This window comes from Cervus elaphus, chromosome 5, assembly GCF_910594005.1.
Source record: "Cervus elaphus chromosome 5, mCerEla1.1, whole genome shotgun sequence".
Lineage (NCBI taxonomy): Eukaryota > Metazoa > Chordata > Mammalia > Artiodactyla > Cervidae > Cervus > Cervus elaphus.
Genome location: NC_057819.1, coordinates 127,260,335 through 127,284,007, shown reverse-complemented (window position 1 = coordinate 127,284,007; position 23,673 = coordinate 127,260,335). Strand labels below are relative to the sequence as shown.

The 23,673-nt window shown below is 56.9% G+C and overlaps 2 protein-coding genes and 1 non-coding gene across 7 annotated transcripts; 2 read left to right on the top strand and 1 right to left on the bottom strand.

Moving 5' to 3' along the window:
- Positions 1-190: 190 nt before the first annotated feature.
- ZACN (zinc activated ion channel) lies at positions 191-4,599 on the top strand. The gene is made up of 9 exons (XM_043905460.1): positions 191-284; positions 363-487; positions 632-676; positions 820-926; positions 1,171-1,340; positions 2,123-2,247; positions 2,360-2,567; positions 2,669-2,833; positions 3,453-4,599. The coding sequence occupies exons 1-9, from the start codon at positions 191-193 to the stop codon at positions 3,641-3,643; spliced, it is 1,230 nt and encodes a 409-aa protein (XP_043761395.1). The 3' UTR covers positions 3,644-4,599.
- On the bottom strand, positions 1,855-22,531 carry EXOC7 (exocyst complex component 7). 5 transcript variants are annotated; one of them, XR_006341396.1, is made up of 21 exons: positions 22,356-22,492; positions 22,087-22,152; positions 20,759-20,943; positions 20,463-20,568; positions 17,866-18,088; positions 15,187-15,354; positions 12,253-12,345; positions 11,265-11,333; positions 10,139-10,284; positions 9,737-9,889; positions 9,414-9,512; positions 8,965-9,027; positions 8,646-8,712; positions 7,080-7,145; positions 6,665-6,785; positions 6,371-6,466; positions 5,524-5,587; positions 5,263-5,304; positions 5,022-5,155; positions 4,613-4,774; positions 1,855-3,765 (listed from the first exon to the last, which is right to left on the bottom strand). XR_006341396.1 is itself a non-coding variant. In XM_043905455.1 (20 exons), exons 1-20 carry the CDS (start codon positions 22,413-22,415, stop codon positions 4,672-4,674), a joined length of 2,124 nt encoding a protein of 707 aa, XP_043761390.1. In that variant the 5' UTR covers positions 22,416-22,531; the 3' UTR covers positions 4,595-4,671. The 5 variants fall into 5 exon arrangements, 4 of the variants coding, with proteins under 4 accessions (XP_043761390.1, XP_043761391.1, XP_043761393.1 ...); XM_043905455.1 differs by lacking the exon at positions 1,855-3,765 and having other exon boundaries at positions 4,595-4,774; positions 22,356-22,531; XM_043905456.1 differs by lacking the exons at positions 1,855-3,765; positions 11,265-11,333 and having other exon boundaries at positions 4,595-4,774.
- LOC122695778 lies at positions 19,727-19,833 on the top strand. Its single transcript, XR_006341532.1, has one exon. It is a non-coding gene; the product is annotated as a U6 spliceosomal RNA (small nuclear RNA).
- Positions 22,532-23,673: the final 1,142 nt, after the last annotated feature.

Sequence of the window (23,673 nt, the reverse complement as noted above, 5' to 3'; positions counted from 1 at the left end):
TGGGTCCCGAGCTTTGTCTTTGGGTGTTTGCGGAACCTGGGGTGCAGGTGTGCCGAGTCCGAGGCTCCAGGGTCGTTGCACAGAACAACTGCCTCCAACCGACTGCCCAGTCCCCCAGAGAAGTGACTGAAATAGAGCTTGTAGCCTAGGCGCTGCTGCTCCATCCAGCCCCTCCGCGTAGCCTCTCATGATGGCCCTGCGGCTCCTGCTCCATCTCGCCTTCCTCGGGCTGGGAACCACTCAGCCTTTGGCTCATCAGCAGGGCTTTAGCGCACCAGCGTTTGGTAGGTAGATAGCATAAGGCCTTGAGCTTTGGGATTTGGGTCCCAAGGCACAGGGTGACCTCGACCTCCATCCTTCAGACTGGCCATCCTTCTCCAACCTCAACTCGCCCCAGGAGGTTCCGGATCCCATCCAGATTCCGAGCAACGGAAGCAAGCCCCTGGTGGTGGATGTGCATGTGTTCGTGTCCAACGTGTTTAACGTGGTGAGTGTCCTGAGGACCCGGGGGCCCCCAAGTACTGAGCTGGAGATGGAACAGGACTCAGCCTAGTGAACGCCCGGGTCTCCTGCCTTCTTGCCACATGGCGCCCACCCCCGAGGTGACACACTGCTCCCCCCTCCCCCCCAGGACATCCTCCGGTACACAGTGTCCTCCACGTTGCTGCTTCGGCTGGTGAGCATCCATGGTGGGGGGGCTGAGGAAGGGAGAGACCCCTGTGCGTCCAGCACGGAAGTACTGGCCTTTGTCAACCTGCTAAGCCCAGGGGCACATATACACGGAGAGAGGGAGCCTTAGTAGCATCCTTGTGTCCCCAGTCCTGGCTGGACACACGCCTGGCCTTGAACTCAACTGGGCACCAGCAGAACACAGTCACGCTGCCCTGGGACGTGCTCTGGATGCCGAGACTCACTGTTCGGGAGGCGTAAGTGAGGCGGGGGGTGTTTTCCCCAGCACGGGCCAGGCGCAGTCTTCGCTATTACTCCTTTGGAGCTGGGAGGTCCTCTTACTGAACAGCCCCCTCCTGGTGGCCCCGCCGGACCACTGGCACGACTCCCGGGCCCTGTGGGGCCCTACCTTCTAGAACCCCAAGGGCAGTGGATGGCAGCTGGGAACATGCTGGGGTCCCCCCTCCTCCCCCTTCTGAGGGGGTGCCCGTCCCTCTGCAGCCTCTGGGTGAACTGGCAGGACAAGAACCCGCAGGCCCGAGTAGACAGGGACGGCCGCATCGAGATCCACCTGGCCCTCACCACGGAGACCAACTGCGACTTTGAGCTCTTCCACTTCCCCAGGGACCAGAGCGACTGCCACCTCAGCTTCTTCGCTTTCAGCAGCACTGGTGCTGACAGGACGGAGCTGGGGGATGAGGGGAGAGGGGAGGGGAAGCCTCTGGCCCCCAGCTAACGCCTGACCTGGGGGACCGGGCCTGTGTTCACACCCATCCACCCCCCGGCTTAGGGGGCCTGGGCACGCTTCTTTCACTCCATACTTCCCACTGGAATAGCGGCCGCATCTCCCGGTCCTCCCCTGCTGTAGGTTGTGGGCCCCTCATCTTCTTCCCTCACCCCCAAAGCAACAGCTCCCAGCAGCCAGGGCCAAACTGCACATTTGTGTCCAGCCCAGAGCCGCAGGCTGCTGCAGCCTCGCTCCTGGAAACATCCTGAAGGTGGAGCCACCCACTGAATATCCCACAAACTCAGCAGGTGATGTTCATCTCGGCAGCGTAGTCCCACCTTCCCTTCCATCCCTCCCCTCTGGGAAATACCACAGCTGCCACCCCATGAATCCGAGTATTTCAGGTGTGAGATGATATACCGGTGAGTGAGTATGTGACCATGTCCCCTGCCCCTCTGTGAAGTGGTGCAAAGTGCGTTTATTTTTACAATGAAAATTCATTTTAGGACTCTGAGATGGCCCTTCCTCTAAGTGGAGAAAACTTGGGGTATTGCAAAATCAGTTTGGAAAGCCCTTGGACAGACCAGCTTCCAAGTCTGCCCCCAGCAACCATCTGAGGGCTCCATCATCCCCGGGCTCCAGTCCATCCCTGCCCCTACTCCCAAGAGACATGGAGGCACAGGGTATTTCTTTCTGAGTTCACCATTCTCACCCCTCCCGCTTCAGTGACGGAGCTGGAGTTCCAAGTCCACGCGGTGAACGAGATTGTGAGTGTCAAGAGGGAGTTCATGGTTCAGGATCTGAAAATCCAAATCCCATCCCAGCAGCTGGTACCCTGCTTCCAGGTGACGGTGAGTTGGGAGGTGGCTACCGAGGGCCGAGGAGGGTGTTGGGGATGCACAGCCAGAGGCCATGAGCTCACTGTTCTATCCCCACCCCGGGAACGCCCTGTCTTCCTTCCAGTTGCGCCTGCAGAACACAGCGCTAAAGGCCATCTTAACGCTCCTGGTCCCCGGGGAGGCGCTGCTGTTGGCTGACCTGTGTGGGGGGCTGCTGCCCCTCCAGACTGAGCGCATCGCCTACAAGGTGACCCTGCTTCTGAGCTACCTTGTCTTCCACTCCTCCATGATGCAGGCCCTGCCCAGCTCCTCCTCCTGCAACCCGCTGCTAGGTAAGGCCCCTGCCCTCGCTCGGCCCGGGGCCTCTGCTCAGGTCCCGGGGCCCGCGAGGCCAGGCCTGGCTCCTGACCTCTCTTCTCCACCCCCTCTCCAGTTTACTACTTCACCGTCCTGCTGCTGCTGCTCTTTGTCAGCACCACCGAGACTGTGCTATTGGCCGGGCTCCTAGCCCGGGGCAACCTCAGGGCAGAGGACAGCTGCAATCCAGTGCTGAATGGGGAGCAGCAAGACCATGGGAAGCCAGGGCCTAACCCTGAAGGTGGGCAGGGCTGGGGCCCCTTCCTGGTGGGTGGAGGAGCAGGCCTAGGGGCAGAGCTGGCAGACTGGGGCTGCAGGTCACCGGGCTCTTTAGAGGTTCCTGCACCCATCTCTGCCGGCTCCGCTGACCGGACTCCACCGTGGCTGCGCTTGGAAGCAGCAGGTGTGGACCAGGGAGCAGAATCAGCCTCCCTAAGGCCCAGTGACTTCAGACTCCCTGGGCTTCCCAGGTGGCACTAGGGGTATAGAGCCCGCCTGCCAATGCAGGAAACATGAGACGTGAGTTCCATCCCTGGGTCGGGAAGGAGGGCATGGCAACCCACTCCAGTATTCCTGCCTGGAGAATCCCATGGACAGAGGAGCCTGGTGGGATACAGTCCGTGGGGTCACACAGAGTCAGACACGACTGAAGTGACTTAGCACAGGATAACCCTGTGCCTTGTACAGCCTGTCTCAGAGGGCATTTCTTCAACTCACAATGATCTAGAAGGGGCCAGACCCGAATGTTCATTAGCTGTGACTCTGATGCAGGGGGACACAGACTAGCACTCTCTGGGGTTCACCCTTGTGCACATGCAGAGCGTGCAGTATGTCTTCTTTTACTCTTCCTGTCCACACAGAAGCCCCCGGAGCAGGGAAGGGGTCCAGGAGGAGCTGGGCTGAGGCTGCTGACCACATCTTCTTCCAGGTGTATGTGGTGGGGGTGGCGTGTAGCCAGTTCATCTTCATTGTGCTCTGGATGTGGGCGACGTGCAAGTCCGACCCAGCCCCTGGAGCGGCTGCACCCCATGGCGGGCAGCCCAGGCTGTAACAGGCAGGGCCCGGGGCTGCAGACGTGGGGGGCGAGGGCTGTGACGGGGCCTCTGGAGGGGGAGGGAAGTGGACTCTCTCCCCTCAGCCTGGAGGACCCCAGGCCACCCCGACCTCTCCTTCCTGTTAGCACATAAGCAAGGAGTGTGGAATAAACACATCAGCCCAGGGCAAGGGCGCCTCTGGAGTCTGGCTTCATTGCACTCAGCTGTTCACTCTTGTTGGAGTAGGTGGGGCCCCATCTCACGTCCCCGAGCCCTGCTCTGCTCCAGACCGTCTCACCACTGTCTGCTGGTCACCCCGTCCCCACACACCACCTAACTGCTCCTGCAACCGCTGCTGCTTGGCCCCGGGCCAGGAGCACTGGAGCCCCAGAGACAGGCCCGGGACGGTCAGGACCCCTTCTGTGAATTCTGGCCAAGTGCTCAGAGGGCAGGGAGAGCACTTCTACTCCAGACACCGGGACTCACCTCGGGGGCAGAACCCCCCAGGCGGCAGGACTGTGGGGATGGGGCAGGCATTTTCTGCGCTGAGTCTGAGAGCAGGTCAACCCCCTTGCTTTTCTGCAGGGCCTGGGGCTGTGGTGTGGCCTGCTCCTCTGAGCCCGACCCTCAGGCCTGGGCTGAAGGGCGTTCTCCACCCCAGTCCCGAGCTGGCCCGAGGCAGGGCTACTCAGCAGCCCTCCTCCTCCCGTCCCATGAGGCAGCTGTGGGCACAGACCTCCGTCTCCCTTCTCTGTCCTTCTCTTCTTGAAGCCATCCCATGGCTGCTGCAGGCTGTGGTCAGGGTCATGAACCCCAAGGTGTGGAGGAACCCCAAAGTCCTGGGAGAGCGCTGCCTGGGTAGGGAATGGGGGCTGCGAGAGGAAGGGCAGACCAGGACTTGGGGGCGGGGCCCCTGGCCGGGTGGCAGAGAAAGGCCCCTGTCGCAAAGGACGCCACACTCACCCGGCCCAGAGGCAAGTCCACACCTGTTTATCTGTCCAGTGACACAGCTGCTCTGGCAGAGCCAGGCAGGGGCAGCGGCCGCTCAGGCCGAGGTGTCAAAGAGGCGATCGATCATGTCCCCCACCTGCTCCACGCGGTACTTGATGTACTTCTCCGGGTTCTTGGTGAAGGGCACGCTGCCATACCTGCCCAGGCGCTGAGGTCAGCGGGGGCAGTCCGAGCCCCTCCCCAGCTCTGCCTCAGCCTAAGGCCCTCCTAACGGGGTGCCCCTCAGTCATGTTTTGGTCTGGCCCCACACCAAAGCCATGGGCACTGGGTCTGCCACCCGAACCCACCACCCTTTCTCCATGTTTTCTCAAGGAAAAGAGCCCAGAGGTCTGGCTGGGGCAGAGGGGGCGCGTGGGGCTGGGAAGGCAGAGGTGGAGAGCTCACCTGCTTAGAAAGGCCCCGTAGGCCTCCTTAACGATGCTCTTCTGGGCTTGGCGGATCTTGTCCCTCTGCTCCGTGTCGGGAATCGCCCAGGCCTTCTGGATCTTGCACAACTCCTCAAGGCCATCGTTGAAACCCTGGCCACCAAACAGGGGGAAATAGCAGTGACCCAGAGACAAATGTTTGGGTCTGTGTTGCTACAGGAGCGGCATCAATTGACAGAGGGGAGAAGATCCTGACTTACCTTAAAACGCTCCTTGATCATCTGCCGCTCCTTGTCCCGAAGCTGGGGGGTGAGGGGAGATGGCAGACAAAGTGGAGCTCAGAGCAGAGGCGCCCTGCCCCTGGCTCCTTCCCCCGACACCCACACCCAGCCTCCTTCCCTTCTGCCCTCGGGGCCACAGGCATCCTTGCTTTCTCATCCTGGCTGTTTATTTTTTTTCCCAGAGAGACAACACAAAGCACTAGCCATCCCTCCCCATCCCAGCCCAGGCCTTCAGCCCACCTTGACTCCAGGTTGGACCACAGGTAGATTCTTCTCGGCAATGTAGTCAGTCACCTTTAACCAACTGCCAGGCAGGGAGGGAAGCACAGGGCAGAAAATGGACAGCCTCAGGCGCCTGCTCCCTTTCCTGGGGCTGGATGGTTTTGTTTTTAAAAAATCTCTTGATCTACTGGGATAGGTGGTGAGGGCAAGGATCAGTCCGGGCCAAAACTAAGCAGAACACAGCTGAGATTTTTTTTCCCCACCTTGGGAATAAAAATGTTCAAGCTGCTCGCTTTTAAAATTAAGGACAGGAAACAGAGCACTCAATAAATTGATCAAGCACTACCAACTGCACTTCACGTCGGTATCACGGCCAATTAAGATGGAGAAGCAGATGACAAAGGAGGCGCAGAGAACAGATAAACAGGAAGGAAGAAGGAGATACAGTCACAGGGAAGAAACACCCAAAGGGAAAGAGACACACAAACTAGGAAACAGGAGGAGAGGACCAGAGACAGCCCCGGAGAGCGAGGCTCAGCCAAGTCCAAGGGCCCTTGCGACCTTGCTCTTTGCTTGGCCAAGATGTTACCCACATCTCTGACAGTCAACCATTCTGAGCCATCACCCTTGGCAGACGACCCTTCAACAGGCTGGCAAAGCGCCCCTCCCCACCAAGGAGTAGGGAGTGGGAGGGGGCTTCCCACCCCCCCACAAATGTGATTAAAAAGCAGAGGATTGGGGTCCATGGGGCAGCAGTTCCCTAACATTGATGCCACTCTGACCGGGCCGGCGTCCCCAGGCTCTGGGAAGGAACGTGAGTGGTGGATACACAGGTCGGGGGTCGGGGTGGGGGGGGGTTCCCCACCTGCGCTGGTAGGTCTGGATCTGTTGCTCTATGTGCTCCCGGTAGGAGCGCTCAGCAGTCTTCTGGGTCACAGCCACCAGCTGGATCAGCTCGGACCTGGGGTGGGAGCAGCGGGGAGAGGAGAGAGGAGGTCCAACAGGCTGCCGGCGGGGCCTGCCTCCCACCTCCCTGGGCCTTGGGCCCACCAAGAGTAAAGGGGTGCCCTCCCCACCGGGACACCAGGGGGCACGGCCATCCCCAGGAGGCCGGGCAGAGGCAGGTGAGAGCCGCAGAGCAGCCCCCGTGGCCACGTACTTCTCCAGGGCCTTGAGGATGTAGTTGTAGTTGTTGTGCAGGAAGATGGCGCTCAGAGCCGGGTCCTCATACACCTTGGACTTGCTCAGCAGGTTCAACTGCAGGTTGCCCAGGACTTTACCTGCACAGGGAAGGATGTGGTCACCTACCAACCATGGCAGTCTGATCCGCAAGCCAACTCTCACTTGTCGAGCCTTGTCCCTCCCGGACCCAAGACTCTGCCAGACTTGGGAGCCCTTGGCCCAGCACCCACAGCCCCCCAACCAGAGGCTAGGTTGCAATTCTAAAGGTCGGGGTGGGGTGGGGGGGCCCTCAGGAGTAGGACCAGGACTAGCAGGAGCACACACAGAGGAGAAGGGAGGGAAAAGGCAGGGAGGGCGGGCGCCGGGGCTACTGGCCGGTGGGGAGCACTCACAGATGTAGGTGCTCAGCAGACGCTTGCTGAACTCAGAGCTGTAGCTGGTGGCGGAGGAACTGGTCTCTGTGAGAGGAGAAGTCCTGTTACCGCAGCGGTGGCAGCGGCCAAGACCCTCTCTGGCCTCCCTTCGGCCCGGGGAGCAGCTGGGGAAACCCTGGGAGGGGCCCGAGGCTTCCTCGGACAGAGCTATGTATATCCTGTGCTACGGGGCTCCCTTCCAACCGAGGGGAGAGCTTCCCAGGACTCTTCCTGGAATCCAGGGAGGCCCTTCCATGGTCTTGGGTGGTGGGGTTAATGAGCTGACCCCCAAGGACCAGCAGAAAGATGGGCAGGATGGGCGTGGGACAGCCCCTGTCCCTGACCCATGCTGGATGGTACCTACAAGGCCCACGTATCCAATTTGTTAGCAGCAGAGTTTTAGAATAGGCTCCTGATTGCCTCTCCACCTTCTCCCCTACTGCCCATAACCTCCTCTACTAGACCAGAGGTGTCCTACCCACAGAGAGCAGGCAGCCAAGGAGGTGGGGAGTGGAAGAAGGGGACAGGGAGGTGCTGGACCAGCCCAAAGGGTGTAGTCAGGGTGCTGGGCACAGCAGGATGCTGTCTGCAGAAGCCCAGAGACAGAAACTGGTGGTCAGGGAGCTGAGAGGGTCAGGAGCACCCTGAAGGAACCGTGCCCCTCTGACCCCGCTCCGACTGGGGCCCTGAGCCTGTCCAGGGGCTTCTGTCCCCAGGGAACCTCACCCACGGGGCTTCAGAGGGGGAGGATGGGGCTGCCAAGCCCTGCTGCTTACCTCGGGGGTCTAAAGGAATATTGTATGTGTCCCCAAGAACTACGCAGTGAGAGGCAGTGCGCACAGAGGGGAAGGGGGGAGACAAAGGAGGGAGAAAGATGCAAAGTGCAAAACAGGTTAGAGACGGCCACCACACCCGAGCCAAGCAGCCCACGCCCCTCAACGCCGGGACAGAGACAGCAGGACAGCCCAGGCTGGACCCCTGCAGGTTAGGGACACACTGGAAAGTGGACATCGGGAGAATGACAGGCCAGAGGCTGCCCCCCGGATGCGGGGTACGGGAAGGCCCAGGGCTGGTCTCAGCGCGCGCCTCCCCACGTGCTGACTTCCCAACCCCATCACGGAAGATACCAGGCTGGCCCTGAGATGCCAGCCAAGCCCGCTCAAAGGCTCAGCCATGTGAGACCAGGTAGGAGGACAGGCAACACAAGAGGAGGTGGGGAAATGCAGAAGGAGGGGGCAGCAGGGCAGGAAAGACACTTTCAGACAAGTGGGCTCTGCGCTCCAGGGCGAGGACAGCAGAGGGAGCCGGGAGGGGACGGAGGCCAGGGCAGGTGGTCAGACCCCCGCTCTCCTGATGCTGGGTCTGATGGCCCAAGAGGCTTGGGAGGCGGGGTCCCGCCACAGGTCACATCTCCTTTCCAACCCCCAGGGCGAGGGGAATCTCCTCTTCCAGAGAGGGCCACTGCCCCCTGGGGGGCTAACCCCAAGTCTCCAGCCCGGAGGGAGGAATGGGGTGGGGGGGTCCCCGCTGGGAGATGTCAAGTACCTTGGGAGGCCAGCATGGCACCCGCTGTCTCCTGGAAGTCCAGGAGCTGCTGCAGGAAGAGGATGGCCTGCGTGGGGAGAAAGCGGGGCCAAGTAGGTCAAGGGCAGGACCCAAAGGCTGGATCAGCCCCCACGGTGCATCCCCTCTGACCGTTCCAGGACAGGTGAGGGCAGGCGGCTGCCTGGTGAAACGGGTGTCAGCAAGCTTCCTGCTTCACCCTGTGGGTCTGGCCTCTGGGGAAACGCCCTGTCTGCAGGGGCACGCAGCACCTCCCAGCCCACCTGCCATCCGCACCCCAGGAGCCCCCGGCAGCACCTACGTTGCTCGTGAGCTCGTGCACGGTGCCGTCCTTGGGCATGTTGTATTCCTTGTCTGGGTCGTTCTGTGGGAGAGACAGCCTGAGTCCCTGAAACAGCGCCTAAGCAGGCCCCAGCCTGTGGGCCCACAGCGCCACCTCCTGGCAGACAGGTGTCAGGACACCCCAACGGGCACAAAAGCGAACAAGACGGACCTACAGGAGCTTGATGCCTCCGGTGGGGCCTCTGGAGCCCCTGGGAAAGAAACGGAGGCCCGTGGGCCCCCTGGGAAAGAAAGGGAGGCCCGTGGGTACTGACAGGCGACTGGCAGCATGGCCGGCCGGCTTCCCTGCAGGGCAGGCCCGCCCCGCTTGGAGGCCTGCTCTCAGAAGCAGTTCCTGAGCCCGGTCCCCAGTGGCCCTGCCCACAGCCCCGCCAGCCGGCCTGGGTGGCGTGGACAGAGGAGGGGCACCTTGATGTTGTCGGCGAAGTCCTCCAGCGCTTTGGCTCCCACGGTCTCCATGGAGGTGATGAGGCTGGGCAGCTTGTTCTTGGTGCTGGCGGCCGTGCCCTGCGGATGTAGCCACGTGGCTACACAGGATTCCAGAGCCCTGTGCCTTCCCAGCCCCCGCCCTGGGGACTGTCTCTTCTCACTCCCCCGAGAGCACCTCCCACCCAGGGCTCCGGGGAAGCTGCCGCTGCTCCCCCTCTGAGCAAAGGCTGAGGCCAAGAATGCGGTTCTTCTGGGAGGCCCTGCTAGGCAGCGTCCCCAAGGGTTCCCCTGCCCCCACGTACCTGGAGCACCTGGTCAAACTCAGGCTTGGTCTGCTTGAGGTGCCGCAGAATGGGGAAGACGGTGAGCACAGCCGAGAAGTCGTGTCGGATGATGGCCTTGCGGGCAGCCACCACAATGTTCTCGCCTTCGAGCATGAGCCCGTCCAGAGCGTCCTGAGAGAGGGGGGCAGGGGCAGGGCTCAGGGGAGGGGCAGCCAGCCGGCTCCCACAGCCGGTGAGGGCACCTGGAAGGGTGATGGGGGCAGTGTACCTCCAATCAGGACACACCACCCAGTTCAGAGGCCCCAGGATCGGGGTGGAGGCAGTGGTTGGAGTTAAGGGCTATGAACCTGGCCCAGACGCAAGCTTCTGCAGGGATAGCTCTCACTCGGGGCGTCTGGTCGGGGCGGGGCGGGGCCAGACCTGTATCAAAGAGTCGAAGGTCTTTTTCTGATGGTGCTCAGGGATGACGTCCGTCAGCAGCTGGTACTCGCTCTGGGCCAGCTTGACAAAGGCACTGACGCAGTGAATGTAGGCATCGGTTTCCACGTCCAGCATGTCGTCTCTCCCTGGGGGGACAGTAGGGCCCCTGAGCTACTGGTTTGGGGTAGCCCCTCTCCCTGCTGGGATGCGGGCCGCGAATCTCTCCAGCTCCTTGGCTGCAGCCAGACTGGCAGCAGATGGGGAGACTGCTGGCAGAAAGCTGAGAGGACTCCAGCAGAGCCGCCAGGGTTGGAGGGGGAAAAACAGGGGCTGAGTCCAGCCTTTGTCTGAGCTTCATTTTCTGCTCTGCTGTGGGCAGTATTACCGTCCCAGAGTGTCAGGTACAGGAGGTGTTGGGGAGATGGATTCAAGGACAAGAAGACCCTTCAGTTGACTTCCTATGAGAAGACACGTCTGACCCCAGAACGGGGGATTCTGAACTGTACTGGGGAGATGATACCCAGGGATGGGCAAGTGGTAATGTCCACCCCAAGGAGGCGGGCGCCATCTCAGAAGATGCTGGGCCTCTGAAGGCAGACACCGGCCTGGCCAGGCCTTCTGGAATGTATGAAAAGGCGGTGGGCCCTGGTCTCTGAGGCTAGCTGACATGGAATCAAAGTTGGAGAGCAGGCCACGTGAGCCCCAGAGGGAGGGTTGCTTGGTTGTCAGCTGCCCCTGGAGGAGCGGGGGGTCTCTCCACGGTACTGGAGGCTGGGGCAGTGGTGTCTGCGGGTGACCGGATGCTACGTGCCAAGGGACGGGCTCTGAGGGGGTCAGAGCCTTGGAGCTGCTGCTGGAGTCAGGTGCGGGTGCTCGCTACCCTCCAAGGGGGCCGCCTGCAGCTTCTGCCCTCGGCCCAGGACCCGAGAGCCCAGCCTGCACTCCCGTCTGGAGAGAGGCAGGGAGATTTAGTGCCCGAGAAAGGGAGAGACCGGGGAGACAGAGAGAGGCGAGTAGGCCTGGCTCGTCCTCGGAGCGGAGGCCAGCTGGGCAGCGGGAGCGGGCCCTCCAGGGGGTGGCCGGGAGTGCGGCGGCGGCGGCCCGCGGGCTGGGCTGCGGTACTCACCGGCCAACGGCCCGGCCTTGTCGTTCAGGGCCTCGGACAGGTGCTTAACTCGGAAATCATGCTCGTGACCTAGCGAGACGTCGGCCGCAAACACAAGCAGCGTTTATCCAGGGGTGGGGCGGCTGCCTCTCGGGTTGCGGGGGGGGGTTGCTGAGAAGAAGCCCTCAATCTCCATGGGGGGATATGAGATGGGGTGTAGTGGGGGGTACTGGAGAGGGCTCTGAGCTCCTCCTCTGCCTCAGACCAACTCGGGAACAGCCGTTTCAAGCCTGACTTGCAGTGCCTGGACCACCCTTGGGAGCCGGTTTCCCCAAACCCGGAGGCTGAGAAAGCTGTGAGGACCACAGAGGGTTTCTGAAGAGTTTCCGGCAGCCGCAGAAAGTCTGATGCTCAGCCCCAGGAGCTGTGTCTCACCGTATTTGAGGAGAGGTCCAGTTAGAGAAATGTCACTGCCCAATGAATGGGGACAGGCTCCTTTTGTCCCCCAGGGTCATTCTTTTGAAGGCGGACCTGGTCCACCGGGGCAGGGCTGTCCCCCTCTGATGGGAGACAGGGGGGACACAGGCTGCCCATCTCCCACAGCACATGGTCCCCTTTCTGAAGGCGGGGGGTGGCAGAGGGCAGCCGGCTTGGTCTTGCCACTGCTGGTCTGAGCGTGAAAGGGCTGCCCATGACAGAGAACTTTCTGTCTCAGAGTTCATACAGGAGACAAGAAAGACAGAGACAGGATGGGGAGGGGGCGGGAAGCCTCCGGGGGTGGGGCAGAGCCTTGTCAGCCAGACAGGACTGGGCCGAGACCACAAAGGCAGCTCCCGAGCCAGCCAGCCAGCGGGGTCGGCGGCCCTAGGGACCTCAGTTACCCCCCTGCCCCCCGCCCCTCTCAGGCTTGCGCCAGAGGCCCTCGGGGGGCGGGTGGAGGCTCTGCCCTGCCACGGGAGTGGACACACGGTAAGGAGGAGGGAACTAGAGAGGAACACGGGGTGATTACCTTCCAGAGGAATGAGGTTAGAGCCCCCCTTTTTCCCATCTAGACCATGCTGGGAATATTGTTTCAGAAGGTTCTGAGCCTTACGGATCGTCCCTGTCACCAGAGCCACACAGAGAGGAGACAAGAAGACCTAGGAAATGAGCAAGAGAAAACAGCAGCAGCCCTCCACCGGCCCCTTCCCCCAGGCCCGCGCCCACCCCCAGCAGTGAGCACACCCGGTGGCCATCGCTCCCAGTGGGCCCCTCCCGGGACCGCTAGAGGCCCTGCCGGAGGAGATGTTTTGTTCCCCCAGGGGAGCTCCTGGTTCTCCCAGTGACCCTCATGGTTCTGGGTCTGCATTCATTTGAGGAAGTGCAGCGGGTGAAGGAGATGAGATGGGCAAAGACCCACCAGGAGAAGCCAAAAATTTAAAAAAAAACAACAGTACTGAGTGGCACTTAGATTATAGGCCCTGGGACAGAGGAGCAAGTCATGGAGCTCTCGAACCCAGAAAGGGAGATCCTGGGGCACCTCGAGGCCCTCGGTTCCTCTCCAAAGGGCAGGCCGAGTTCTCCGGGCATGCTCAGTGCCAGAAGCGGCCAAACAGTAGCCCACCGGAAGCAGGAAGCCCAGGAGGTGGTGAAATGGGACTGGGCTTCCAGGGACAGCAGTGGGAGGCTTGGAGATCCAGAGGCAGAGTGGCCCATACACCAGGGGAGGGACCCGAACCATCAGAGCTCTTGGGAATGACTCAAAAGCCAAGGAGAAGTTAACAGAGGCCACCACACAGAGAGCTGGAGGGGGAGGGCCGCAGGAAAGGGGGCATGCTCTTGGCATGGGGGGAAAAAACCAACAGTTAGTATCACACGTGAGAACAATGAAAACAACGCTGCGGTGCCCACAGCCTCTCGGGTCAGCTGCCTCTACGGGAGCGAGACAGCTCAGGGCAGAACACGTGGGGGGAAATAAAACAGCATTCAAAACAGATCTGTGCAACTGCCTCGTTAACAAAGCTGGGGGCAGGGGAGGCACCCGTGAGGGTAACTCGGGTCCCTCTCCCCTGGGGACTCCTGGATGCTCCCCCACCCCGGCATCTCTGAACACAGTGAGGCTGCTTGGGTCCTGGCAGCTCCCCAAAAGGCTGGGGGAGGTGGGACATTTCTCTCTATGCGCACCAACCACAATTAGCTACTAACACACGAGTCTGAGGCTCCGGTTCAGCATCTGTCTCGCCGCGTTCTCCGTCTGCAGTAAGCGGCCCCACTAATGAACCAATCGGTTTCCTGACCCCACAGCCGAGCGGGAACAGATGGGCCTGCGCGGCCTTCAGGAGCCTCGCCAGCATGTCTGTGTGGATGTGGGCTGGGGACATTGATCTGGCAGCCGCCAAGCCCATCAGGTGCCCAAGTAACCTCGGACAATGCCGAGGTCGGTGTCTCATTACCCACTGCGCCTCCCAGCTTCGCTCCTCAAGAGCTGGGAATCACGTCCCAGGGGGCTGCCTCCCTAGTTTCCGACATCAGTTCTGAGCCCCCCCACCCCCAGCTCCTGACAACTCTTGAAACCCCACGGAAACCAGAGGGACCCTCACAGCTACGGTCGTCCTCTCGGGAGGCTCGAAGCCAAGGCTGCTTTAGGTCCAGCGGGAGTTCCCCTACAGGGCCAGCAGTGCTCCTGGATGCAGTCCGGGTCCTGGGGTGCCCGTCGGAGAAGAAAGAGAGGGGAGGAGAGCGCAGGCCTGCCGAGGCCCGAGGAGCCCCACAGCTTCACTAAGCCGAGGCAGAGAGACAGACAGGCCCGTGTGGCGGGCAGCTGCGGCCACGCAGGCAGCCTTAGCAGAGTTTGCAGTCGGTTCTCCCGGGGGGCGGTCAGGACATCCACGCTGGAGGGGAAGGGCCCCCGGCTTCCCTCATGCCCTGCCCACTGGTACCCTGCCTGCGGGCAGCCTCTTCTCTGCCGCATCTCCAAACCCTGAACAAAGGCCTGAGGAGGAGTGGGTTTTCAGGGCTACCGTGAACAGGCAACCCTGCTCTCTGAGGGGCAAGGAAGGAAAGCGCTGTCACGAAGGACGGTCCCACCGTGCCTCGGGGCATGTGCCGGCAACAGCAGCTGGACTGGGTGGGCCGAGGCGGGAGCAGACCCCGGCCTCGCTCATGCTCTCTCTCTCCCTGGGGTCTGCAGCGGTCCCTCACCCCGGAAGACCCCAGGCTCTCAGGGGCAACACCTCTCAGCAGCTAGACACAGCCAGGCTTGCCAGGCGGAAGATGACACACGGGGACACTGTTTACCTAGAGCACAGACTACGGGGCACACGATGCCGGGAAGAAGGCCAGACAGTGAGCTGTTCGCCCAGGACACCCGCAGCCCAGGCCTCTCGCACCTCAGCGACCCTCCCCCGACTCCCCACGGCTGGAAATGAGCTTCGAGCAGAACCCAAAAGCCCGATTGTGTCCTTCAGCGAGGATGGCCTGGGTTTTTTTTTTTTTTCTGGATGGATGAAAGAGTACACTCTCCCCTCTCCACTTTTTAACTACGTGTCACGCACGTCAAGCGGTCTGGGCTTCCTGGAAGGTAAAGGCCGCCGTGCCTGCCCGTGGCCCATTCCACGGTTTTGGTGGTGGCGGCAGGCCTGGCCTTTCCACAAGATGACGGAGGGAGGCCCAGGGCGCCCAGTGAGTGGCTGCCCCCGCACGCCCATCAGCCCACCTCTCCAGGCCTGAGACCCTCCGCTCCAAGGACACTTAGGCAGCCCCCAGACTCGCGAGAAAGGAGCTCCCTGGACCAGGCCTTGCTGGGTGGGCAGACACCTGCTTCTGTCCCGTGTACCTACAGTCAGGGGTACTGTGAGGACAAGCTCTAGAGGGGCCGACGCTGCTCACCCCAGGGGGGGCCTGGGCAACCCAGGTCCCATGTGGCCCTCTGGATGGTTCTGAGGTGGGCCGGGTGGGGGCTCACCTGGCCGCTTGACTGGCTTCTTGGTGGGTGTGTCTTTCCTCTTGTTGGGGATGGCGGGGGAGTAGGGGACCCCGGAGGAAGAACTGCTCTTCCGGAAATGCTCCTTCAGGCCTTTGATGGAGCGGTCCAGCTGGCTAGAGCGGATCTGGTAGTAGACGTTCATGAAATCTGAGGGGAGACGGGAGACAGATGAGGTCCCTGACCCTCCCTCTCCCCTCCGGACACAGCTCCTCAGGGCAGCAGTGGGTACCTGCTATTGCTACCTGTGAACCTCTTCCTAGCAGCCCCCAATGCGTCCTCGTCCCAAATCAGGCAAAGTCTTATGAGGGAAACTATCCCCCAACAGAACCAACAGTTAGTTAGCTGTGAGTTTTGTTTTCTGTTGTTGTTTTTTTTTTTTCTGCTGTGCCACCCAGCATGTGGTTCTTGGTTCCCTGACCAAGGATGGAATTCGTGCTCCCTACAGTGGAAGCAGGGTCCTAACCACTGGACCGCCAGAGAGCTCCCTTTGAAAGTAAGGTTTTTTTATTTTTTATTTTATTTGTTCATTTTTGGCGACACCTCGAGGCTTGTGGGATCTTAGTTCCCAGACCAGGGATTGAACCCAGGCCCCCAGAAGTGAAAGCAGAGTCCTAACACACCGGACTGCTAGGGAATTCCTGGTTAAATTTTTTTTTTTTCCCCTTTAGCCATGGACTTTATTGTTTGAATATTAACAACTATTATTCTATACTCACATTTTAATTTCTTACAAAACTCTACATTCCACATTGCTAGGTCTCTTCATTCTCCATTTTATGCCACGTTTTCATGAAAAGGTATTTCCCTGAATCATAATCTGCCTGATTGTGTGTTTGTTGTTATGGTTGTTGTGGTGTAGTCACTAAATTGTGACCCCATGGGTCATAGACCCCCAGGCCCTTTTGTCCATGGGGTTCTCTAGGCAAGAATACTGGAGTGGGTTGCCATTTCCTTCTCCAGGGAAATTTTTTTTAGATTAAAAAAAATACAAACTTAACACCCAGCTTCAACTTCGTAAGAGGTCAAAGGATGTGATTTCTGGGTCAGGAAGATCCCCTGGAGAAGGGATAGGCTACTCCAGTATTCTTGGGCTTCCCTGGTGGCTCAGTCAGTAAAGGATCTTCCTGTAATGTGGGAGACCGGGGTTTGATCCCTGAATCAGGAAGTCCTCCCTGGAGATGGAAATGGCAGCCTACTCCAGTATTCCTGCCTAGATAATCCCATGGACAGAGGGGCCTGGTGAGGTAAAGTCCATGGGGTTGCAAAGAGTTGTACATGACTTCAGTGACTGAGCATGCAAAGGATGTGAGCAATGTATAGGCAGTAAAGAGACAATAAATGTCAGTAAATGAAAAAAACAGATCATTCTTTAGCTGTGAATGAAGTGAAAATTTTAAAAAACTAGAGGATCATGATAGCCCAGTCAAATAGCTAAGATAAATGAAGTTAAGGAAGAACAAAAAGCTGGAGGATTGTCCACCGGTCAGTCCACTGGCCCCATCTGCCCGGAGAGGAACATAAGATGGCAAGGTTACAGATCTGTTCAGACAGCTCTACCTGATAACTGTACCTTTGAGAAAATAACCCAAAGTACTTCCTAAATAAGAAGAGCAAGCAGGACAAGCATGTTCACTCTGGCACTTTATCAACACTGGAAAATTAGAAAATAAAAAAAGTTCAAATGAGTGAGGAAAAAAGATACAGATGCCATGGTAGCTCTGAACCAATGTGTCACCAGCATTAAAAATGGACCAAAGTACAGAGGCTCTGGCTGAAGGAGGCAGAGGGGTCTGGAGGCATCCACTGGCCTCCCTTATCCCAAGGGAGACCCTGGATCGCTCCTGCCAACCCCTCGGCTCCCAGAGTGCAGTTCGTGAGCCACAGACAAGCCTGTGTGGTTGGTACAGGCAGCCCTGAGACCCAGTCCTCGAGAAGGAGGGGGACAGTGATAAGGCACACTGACAGCTTGGTACGTGTATGCATTACCAAAGGGAAGAAGAATGTGGAGGACTAAGTAGCTTAAAACTGAATATTCATCAGTTTTTCTAAATTTTTGCTTAACTCAGGAGTTTTTAAAAAAATTCCTGGAACAGGTCAAAGAAATGATGGGACCAACACACCACAGAATATTACGCAGCTGTCAAAAAGAATGAAGCAGATATACATGTACTGATATGGAATGCTCTCAAGGCATGTCACTAAGTTAAAAACAAAAACCAGAAAACAATTTTTGGAGAGTGTTTAGCGTGCTTCCTTCCGCCTGGGAATGAGGGGGAGACAGCCACATATTTACTCTCTCTCTCACATACAAACAAAGGTTTTTTTTGGAAGGGTGTAAATAACCTTAACAGTACTCATCTTTGGGTTATGCTGTAGGCATCAGGGAAGTGGGCAGGTGAACTTCTGTTTTTCACCTAAACCTTTCTGTGCCATTTGAAATTTGTATAATTAATTGAAAAAAAAAAAAAGGAAAGAAACAGGAAAGGAAGGTATATAAAGAAACGCTTGGATTTGCTAGATTCACAATTTGACACATACGCTAGGGATTTACGGCTCACACTGCTTCCTACTAAACTCCTTATCAAAGACATGCAAGTGGATTAAACCAAGGGGAGGCCCACTCCCTCTGGCCTGCCGCCAGCGCCCGGACCGCCTCACCTTGGTTGCGGCCGTACTCCACCAGCCATCGGGAGATGCGGACCACGTCATGCAGCACGCTCTCGGGCAGGTGCTCCAGGGGCACCTCCTCCTGGAGCTCCAGGTCCTCCTCACCACCGATCAGATCCAGGATGAGCACTGGGGACACCACCTTGCTGTGCCGGGTCATCAGGCTGCGGAACTCGGACTCCAGTGACTCCTTCCCCCGCTCAAATAGCAGCTTCTGTGGGGCGAAGGGAGGCAAGGAGGGAAAGATGAGGGTCCTCAGCCGCTCCAGCACTCAGCCAGCCCTCGCCTCCCCATACCCTTCCTTTCCCTTCCTGCTTCTGGGGCTCGCGCCTCCTCCGCCTTCACTTCCTTTTTCCCAGAGAAGAAACGCTCGGGAGCCTTCCCTGATTATTTCTTTCCCTTGTGTTCTCTTAAAATGTATGCTTGCAGGTGAAACCCAGAGTTTTACAAGAAGTAGGTGCTTACAGACATCAGCTGATTATTTTCTCATTCCACCATTAATTTATGTTGTTAGAAAAGCGTTTGCAAAAGAAAAAATACATAGTTAAATTGTATGTCAAAAACTTTTGTGCTGAAAATGATGCCATCAAAAAAGCGAAAAGAGGGGTCTTCCCAGACTGTCCAAGGCTTAAGACTCCATACTTCCACTGAGGGAGGTGAGGGTTCAATCCCTGGCCAAGGAATTGAGATCCTGCATGCCATGTTGTGAGCACTGCCCCCCCCCCAAAAAAAAAAGTGAAAAGACAATCCATAGAATGAGAGGAAATATTTGCAAATCATGTATCTGATAAGTGACAGGTATTCAGAGCAGATAAGAGAATCAAAAACATGCCCACACAAAAGTATGTACACAAGCGTTCATAGCAACTCTGTTCATAACCACCAAAAAGTGGAGTGATCATCAAGTGATGGATGGACAAACAAACTGTGGTAGATCCAAAGAATGCAATACTATTCTGCCCCACAGTGGAACAAAGTGCTGACACATGTTACCACACAGATGAACCTTGTAAACAGACTATTTGAGAGAAGCTAGATTCAAAAGGTCACATACTGTGTGATTCCATTTACAGAAGTCCAGAATACACAAATGTACAAAGAAAACAGATGAGTGAGTACTAGTGGCAGGGTGAATGGCGGAGGTGAGGGAAGAAGAGTGACTGCCAATATGTTTCTTTTTACAGGGGATGAATATGTTATGAAATTTATTCCAGGGATGTTGCATGACTCAGTGATTATTAAAATTACTAAATTACTGATTACTAAAACTACTAAGTTTTATACTTTAAATGGGTAAAATTTTGTTGGTATGTGAACTATATCTCAATAAAGATGCTTTAAAATAGAGGAGTTGGAGTGTTTCTGCTTACTTGAAAAGTAAGTCCTCTAGGGTAAACCCGGAGTTATAGATTTTTTGTCTTCTCCTTCTCTAGCCCACTCCCATGCCCAAGTTCTAGCACAGAGCTCATCACTCTGTGATCTGAACTTGGTAGAGACCCTCAAGAACAAAGTTCTCCAACCCCTGACATTCCAATCTCTGAGTCCAGGCTGCCCACTGATGGGTTGCAGTATACTGGTTATACTGGTGTGTCCCCTCTGGGTTACTGGCATGACAATGTACTGATCCTGTCAGTCTTCTGTGTAGCCAGGTGGCAATGGTTATACAACAACATGAATGTCACTGAACTGTTCCCTTAAAGGTGGTTAAAAATGGTATGTTTTATATTATGCATTTTTCACTACAATAAAAAAAAAACCCATGCATTTATAAAAAATCAAATGTTAAATGTATATTTCATAGGTAACTTGTAATGTGTGTTCTCTGGTGGCTCAGTGTTAAAGAACCTGCCCGGTGCTCGCTTCGGCAGCACATGTACTAAAATTGCAACGATACCGAGAAGATTAGCATGGCCCCTGCACAAGGATGACATGCAAATTCGTGAAGAGTTCCATATTTTTACAGATCACCAGCCCAGGTTGGATGCATGAGACAAGTGCTCAGGGCTGGTGCACTGGGAAGACCCAGAGGGATGGGGTGGGGAGGGAGGTGGGAGGGGGGATCAGGATGGGGAATACATGTAAATCCATGGCTGATTCATGTCAATGTATCGCAAAAACCACTACAATATTGTAAAGTAATTAGCCTCCAACTAATAAAAACAAATGAAAAAAATTAATTAAAAGGTTAAAAAAAAAAAAAAAAAAGAACCTGCCTGCCTATGCAGGAGATCTCTGGGTTTGAGAAGATCCTCTGGAGAAGGAAATGGCAACCCACTCCAGTATTCTTGCGTGGGAAATCCCATGGACAGAGGAGCCTGGCAGGCTACAGTCCATGGGGTTGCAAAAGAGTCAGACACAACTCAGCAACTAAACAACAACTTATAATTTAGTTACATTATTAAAATGCAATCAAAATGTATACCTGTAATTCCTGAAACAGAGATTTTAATGTCTGTAGTATGTGCATAGTACTATATACTTCTGTTTATTCTACTATATTATCTTTCAGCTGCTTCAGGTGTCACTCACGAGACCCGGGCAGGGATTGGTGTCTCCCAACCTCACACGTCACTCTGCTGGCCCCTTACCACTTTGTTGAGCTCTGGGCTGTCTGGACTATTGTCCTGGAAATACTCCACAGCCTTCTGAATCTTGGCCATGCTTCCCAGGTACTCCTCTAGCCTACCTGTGGGCCTGGAAAGGAGAAGAGCCATATTAGCCTGGGCAGATGGAAGATGAAGAGGAAGGACTAAGGGAATGGTATTTGGAAATGGGAGAACAGAATTAACACAGGGGACTCCAGGCTCATATATATTCTACCCCCTCTTCCAAAGCCCACTGGTCCAAGAGGCGTTAGGAATGTGACCCTCTGGCCCAAGCTCACCCCTCCCTGATGATCTTCTCAGTGTCACTGGCCACGTGATAGTAGCTGATGACGTGGTCCAGGCAGGACAGGGTCTTCTCGACATTCTCCTGCAGCCGCTGCAGGTTCTCCGTCTGCTTGTGCACAGGGATGATGGAGTTCTCCAGCTTCATAAGGCGACTCTCAAAGGATGACAGGATAGACACCTGCGGGGGGAAGCCCCCTGCTCTCAGGCCTCAGGGTTGTCCCAGCACTGCTTCTGCCACCTGCCAGGTCTTCAGCATTTGCTACCTTTTCTCTGGTTTTCTAGACAGTAGGCTCCAAGAGGAGAGGGACAAGGTATACCTATTCCCCACTGTATCCCCAGGACCTACCACATCTTGATACATCAGAGGTGGCCCAAATAAATTGGCTGAAGTTTGATTTGAAGGTAAGGCAAGCATTACATTAACTCCTTAGAAAATCACCTCAGGATAGCTTCCCTTCCACCCCTTAAAGCCAGATTTCAATTTCTGTTCTCTCTGATGCTTTCCTAGACTACACAGGAACTCGTTTCATACAGAGTAGCCTCAAATGCATTCCTGGTACCTTCAAACCCCCTCTCTCTAAGGCTAAATCTCATTAAGGACGGACTAGCACTTGAGGACTGTGTTACTGAATACATACCCACATTTCTATCTGCTACTCAGTTTGGGTTTTCCAGTCTCTTTTAGGAATAAGAAAGGAAGTTCATATTTATTGAGTACCTATTGTATACCAGATACTGTGCAAGAGGCATTTCCATGCATTAGCTTCCATGACCTTCACAGCTACATTGGAGATTGGCATCGTCTATTTTAGCAGAGGAGGTAACTGAGGCTCAGAGTTACCTGTCAGGAGCCACACACAAATAAGTGGAGGGGCAAGGACTAGATTCCACATCTGTTTGATTTCTGGCTCATTTTACCCCTCCAGCTCCCCAGAGTGACAGCTGAGTCTCCTGCCCTCAGTAATCTCAGAAGTGGTAACCCCACCGGTGATACCCACACTTGAATTGAGGGTGACGCATGGACAGTACCCAGCCCACTTAAGTAAGTCTCACTAAATGTTTGCGGAAGGAGAGAGATTAGAATGGAGAACTTAGGCAGAAAGCAGAAAGTCCAGGCCAGTGGAGGGCTGCAGCATCCTCAGAGAAGGGGCGGGCGAGGGGAAGAGTGTAAGAGAAGTGTAACACTGTTGCTAGAGAAACCCAGACGTTACCACCCATCACCACCCAGACTAGAACCCTCAGGCTTTAGGTACCAAAACCACTGAGTCGCAGTGTTCTCGCTCCAGCGTCTGGAGGCCCTCCCAGCTGAGGGGTTACTCACCATGTTCTTGGTGAGCTGGTCGCTCTTCTCCAGGCTGTCTCGGATGAAGGACAGCGTCTCCTCCTCCTGCGGGGGGGGGGGGGGGGGGGGGGGGGGGAGGGGAGGACATCACCAGAAGCTAGAGACCACCGCATCCCGGCTCCACAGCCTCGCCCCGACCCGATTTCCTGGTACCCGGCCCCCTTCCACTCCTGCTACCTCCCTGAGTAGACGCCCGGCCCGGATCTCGGCCCCTTCCCTCACCTCCTCCCCCACCTCCCCAGCCCGACCTGTTTCAGCTTGTCCTCGATCTCCCGCCGCCGAGCGGACGCCTCCTGCGGGGGGATCATGACTTCGACCCTCCCTGCGTGTGGCTCCCACAGCCCAGTGTCTCCCTTCAGATGGCCCTCTCGGCTCCCGTCCCTGTCACACCCACTTCCGCCCGTGGCCCCTCCCCGGGTCGCGCTTGCCGCCATGTTGGGAGTGGCAGGCGGAAGTGCGCCCTCGTGGAACTCAGGGACGGGGGACCCGACAGGTGGCCATCTTGGGTGTGTCGGGGATTTGCGGCTGGGTTTCATCTTGATGCGTGTTGCCACCCTCATCAGAGAAGGTTCTCTAGCGGTGTTTTGTCCCGCAGCTGGCACAACAGTTACAGCTCACTTGCCGTCTTCGTGGGAAGGCCGACTCTTTTCACAAAGATCAATAACGAATTCGTTTCTCTAGATCGAAGTCCGGATGCAGGCACAGATGTCGCGTCCCCCCCGCAAAGCACAGCACAGAACTTGTCACACAGCAGGCGCCTAATGTGTGTTCATTTAATGACCAAGGGGCCTGTCCCTCTTCGGCCCTAAATGCTCTCATGGAATGGGCCCTGTGTGCAAGTCCTGGCCCGGGCAAGGAATGGTGGCCCATGGCCCCAGCGGCATCCACAACTACAATCCCGACTTGTGAGGGGCTCGGCCAGATTCCTGGGGTAGGAGGGGTTCTAGGGGCACTCTTCCCGGGCACTGGGATGGGGCCACAGAGAAGCTCCAAGCTCCACACTAAGGTGTCTGTTTTGGAGAGAGATGTATGGTTTTATTTGCTGGGGGCAAGGACGGGGCTGGGGGTAGAGAGTGGCTTCAGCGGTGTGTTTTCCCAGGTCTGGAAACAGTGCAAAGGGAAGGCTGAAAAAGCCCAGACCTGTCCGAGGGGTTGGGACCCAGGTGGTGTTCTCAGTGATGGAGACGTTGAGGCCTGTCTGCGGGTACTCAGACACATGGGAGCGTTTCTCACAGGGCCTCCGGGGAAATCAGAAAGGCTTGGAGGGCTGGTAGGGACCCTCCTGCAAGGTGCCAGAATGTCTCAGCTCCTTTGCCCAGAGTCTCCTCTAATTAGTTCCAGGCCAGCCAGGGGTAGGGAGGTGACGCTGGATCAGGGTTCCTGCGGGGATGAATGTTCTGGATTCACCACAGACACAGCTGCTGCAAAACCTAGTGTTACTCCCTCCTCCATTGCAGAGGCTCACCCTGCCTCTGGTCCCACCCTGGGGTGGTGAGTGGCTGCGCAGCTTTGTTGAGGCATCCAGGTACAGGAAGACAGACAATGAAGCATATGCTTGTGGGTGAG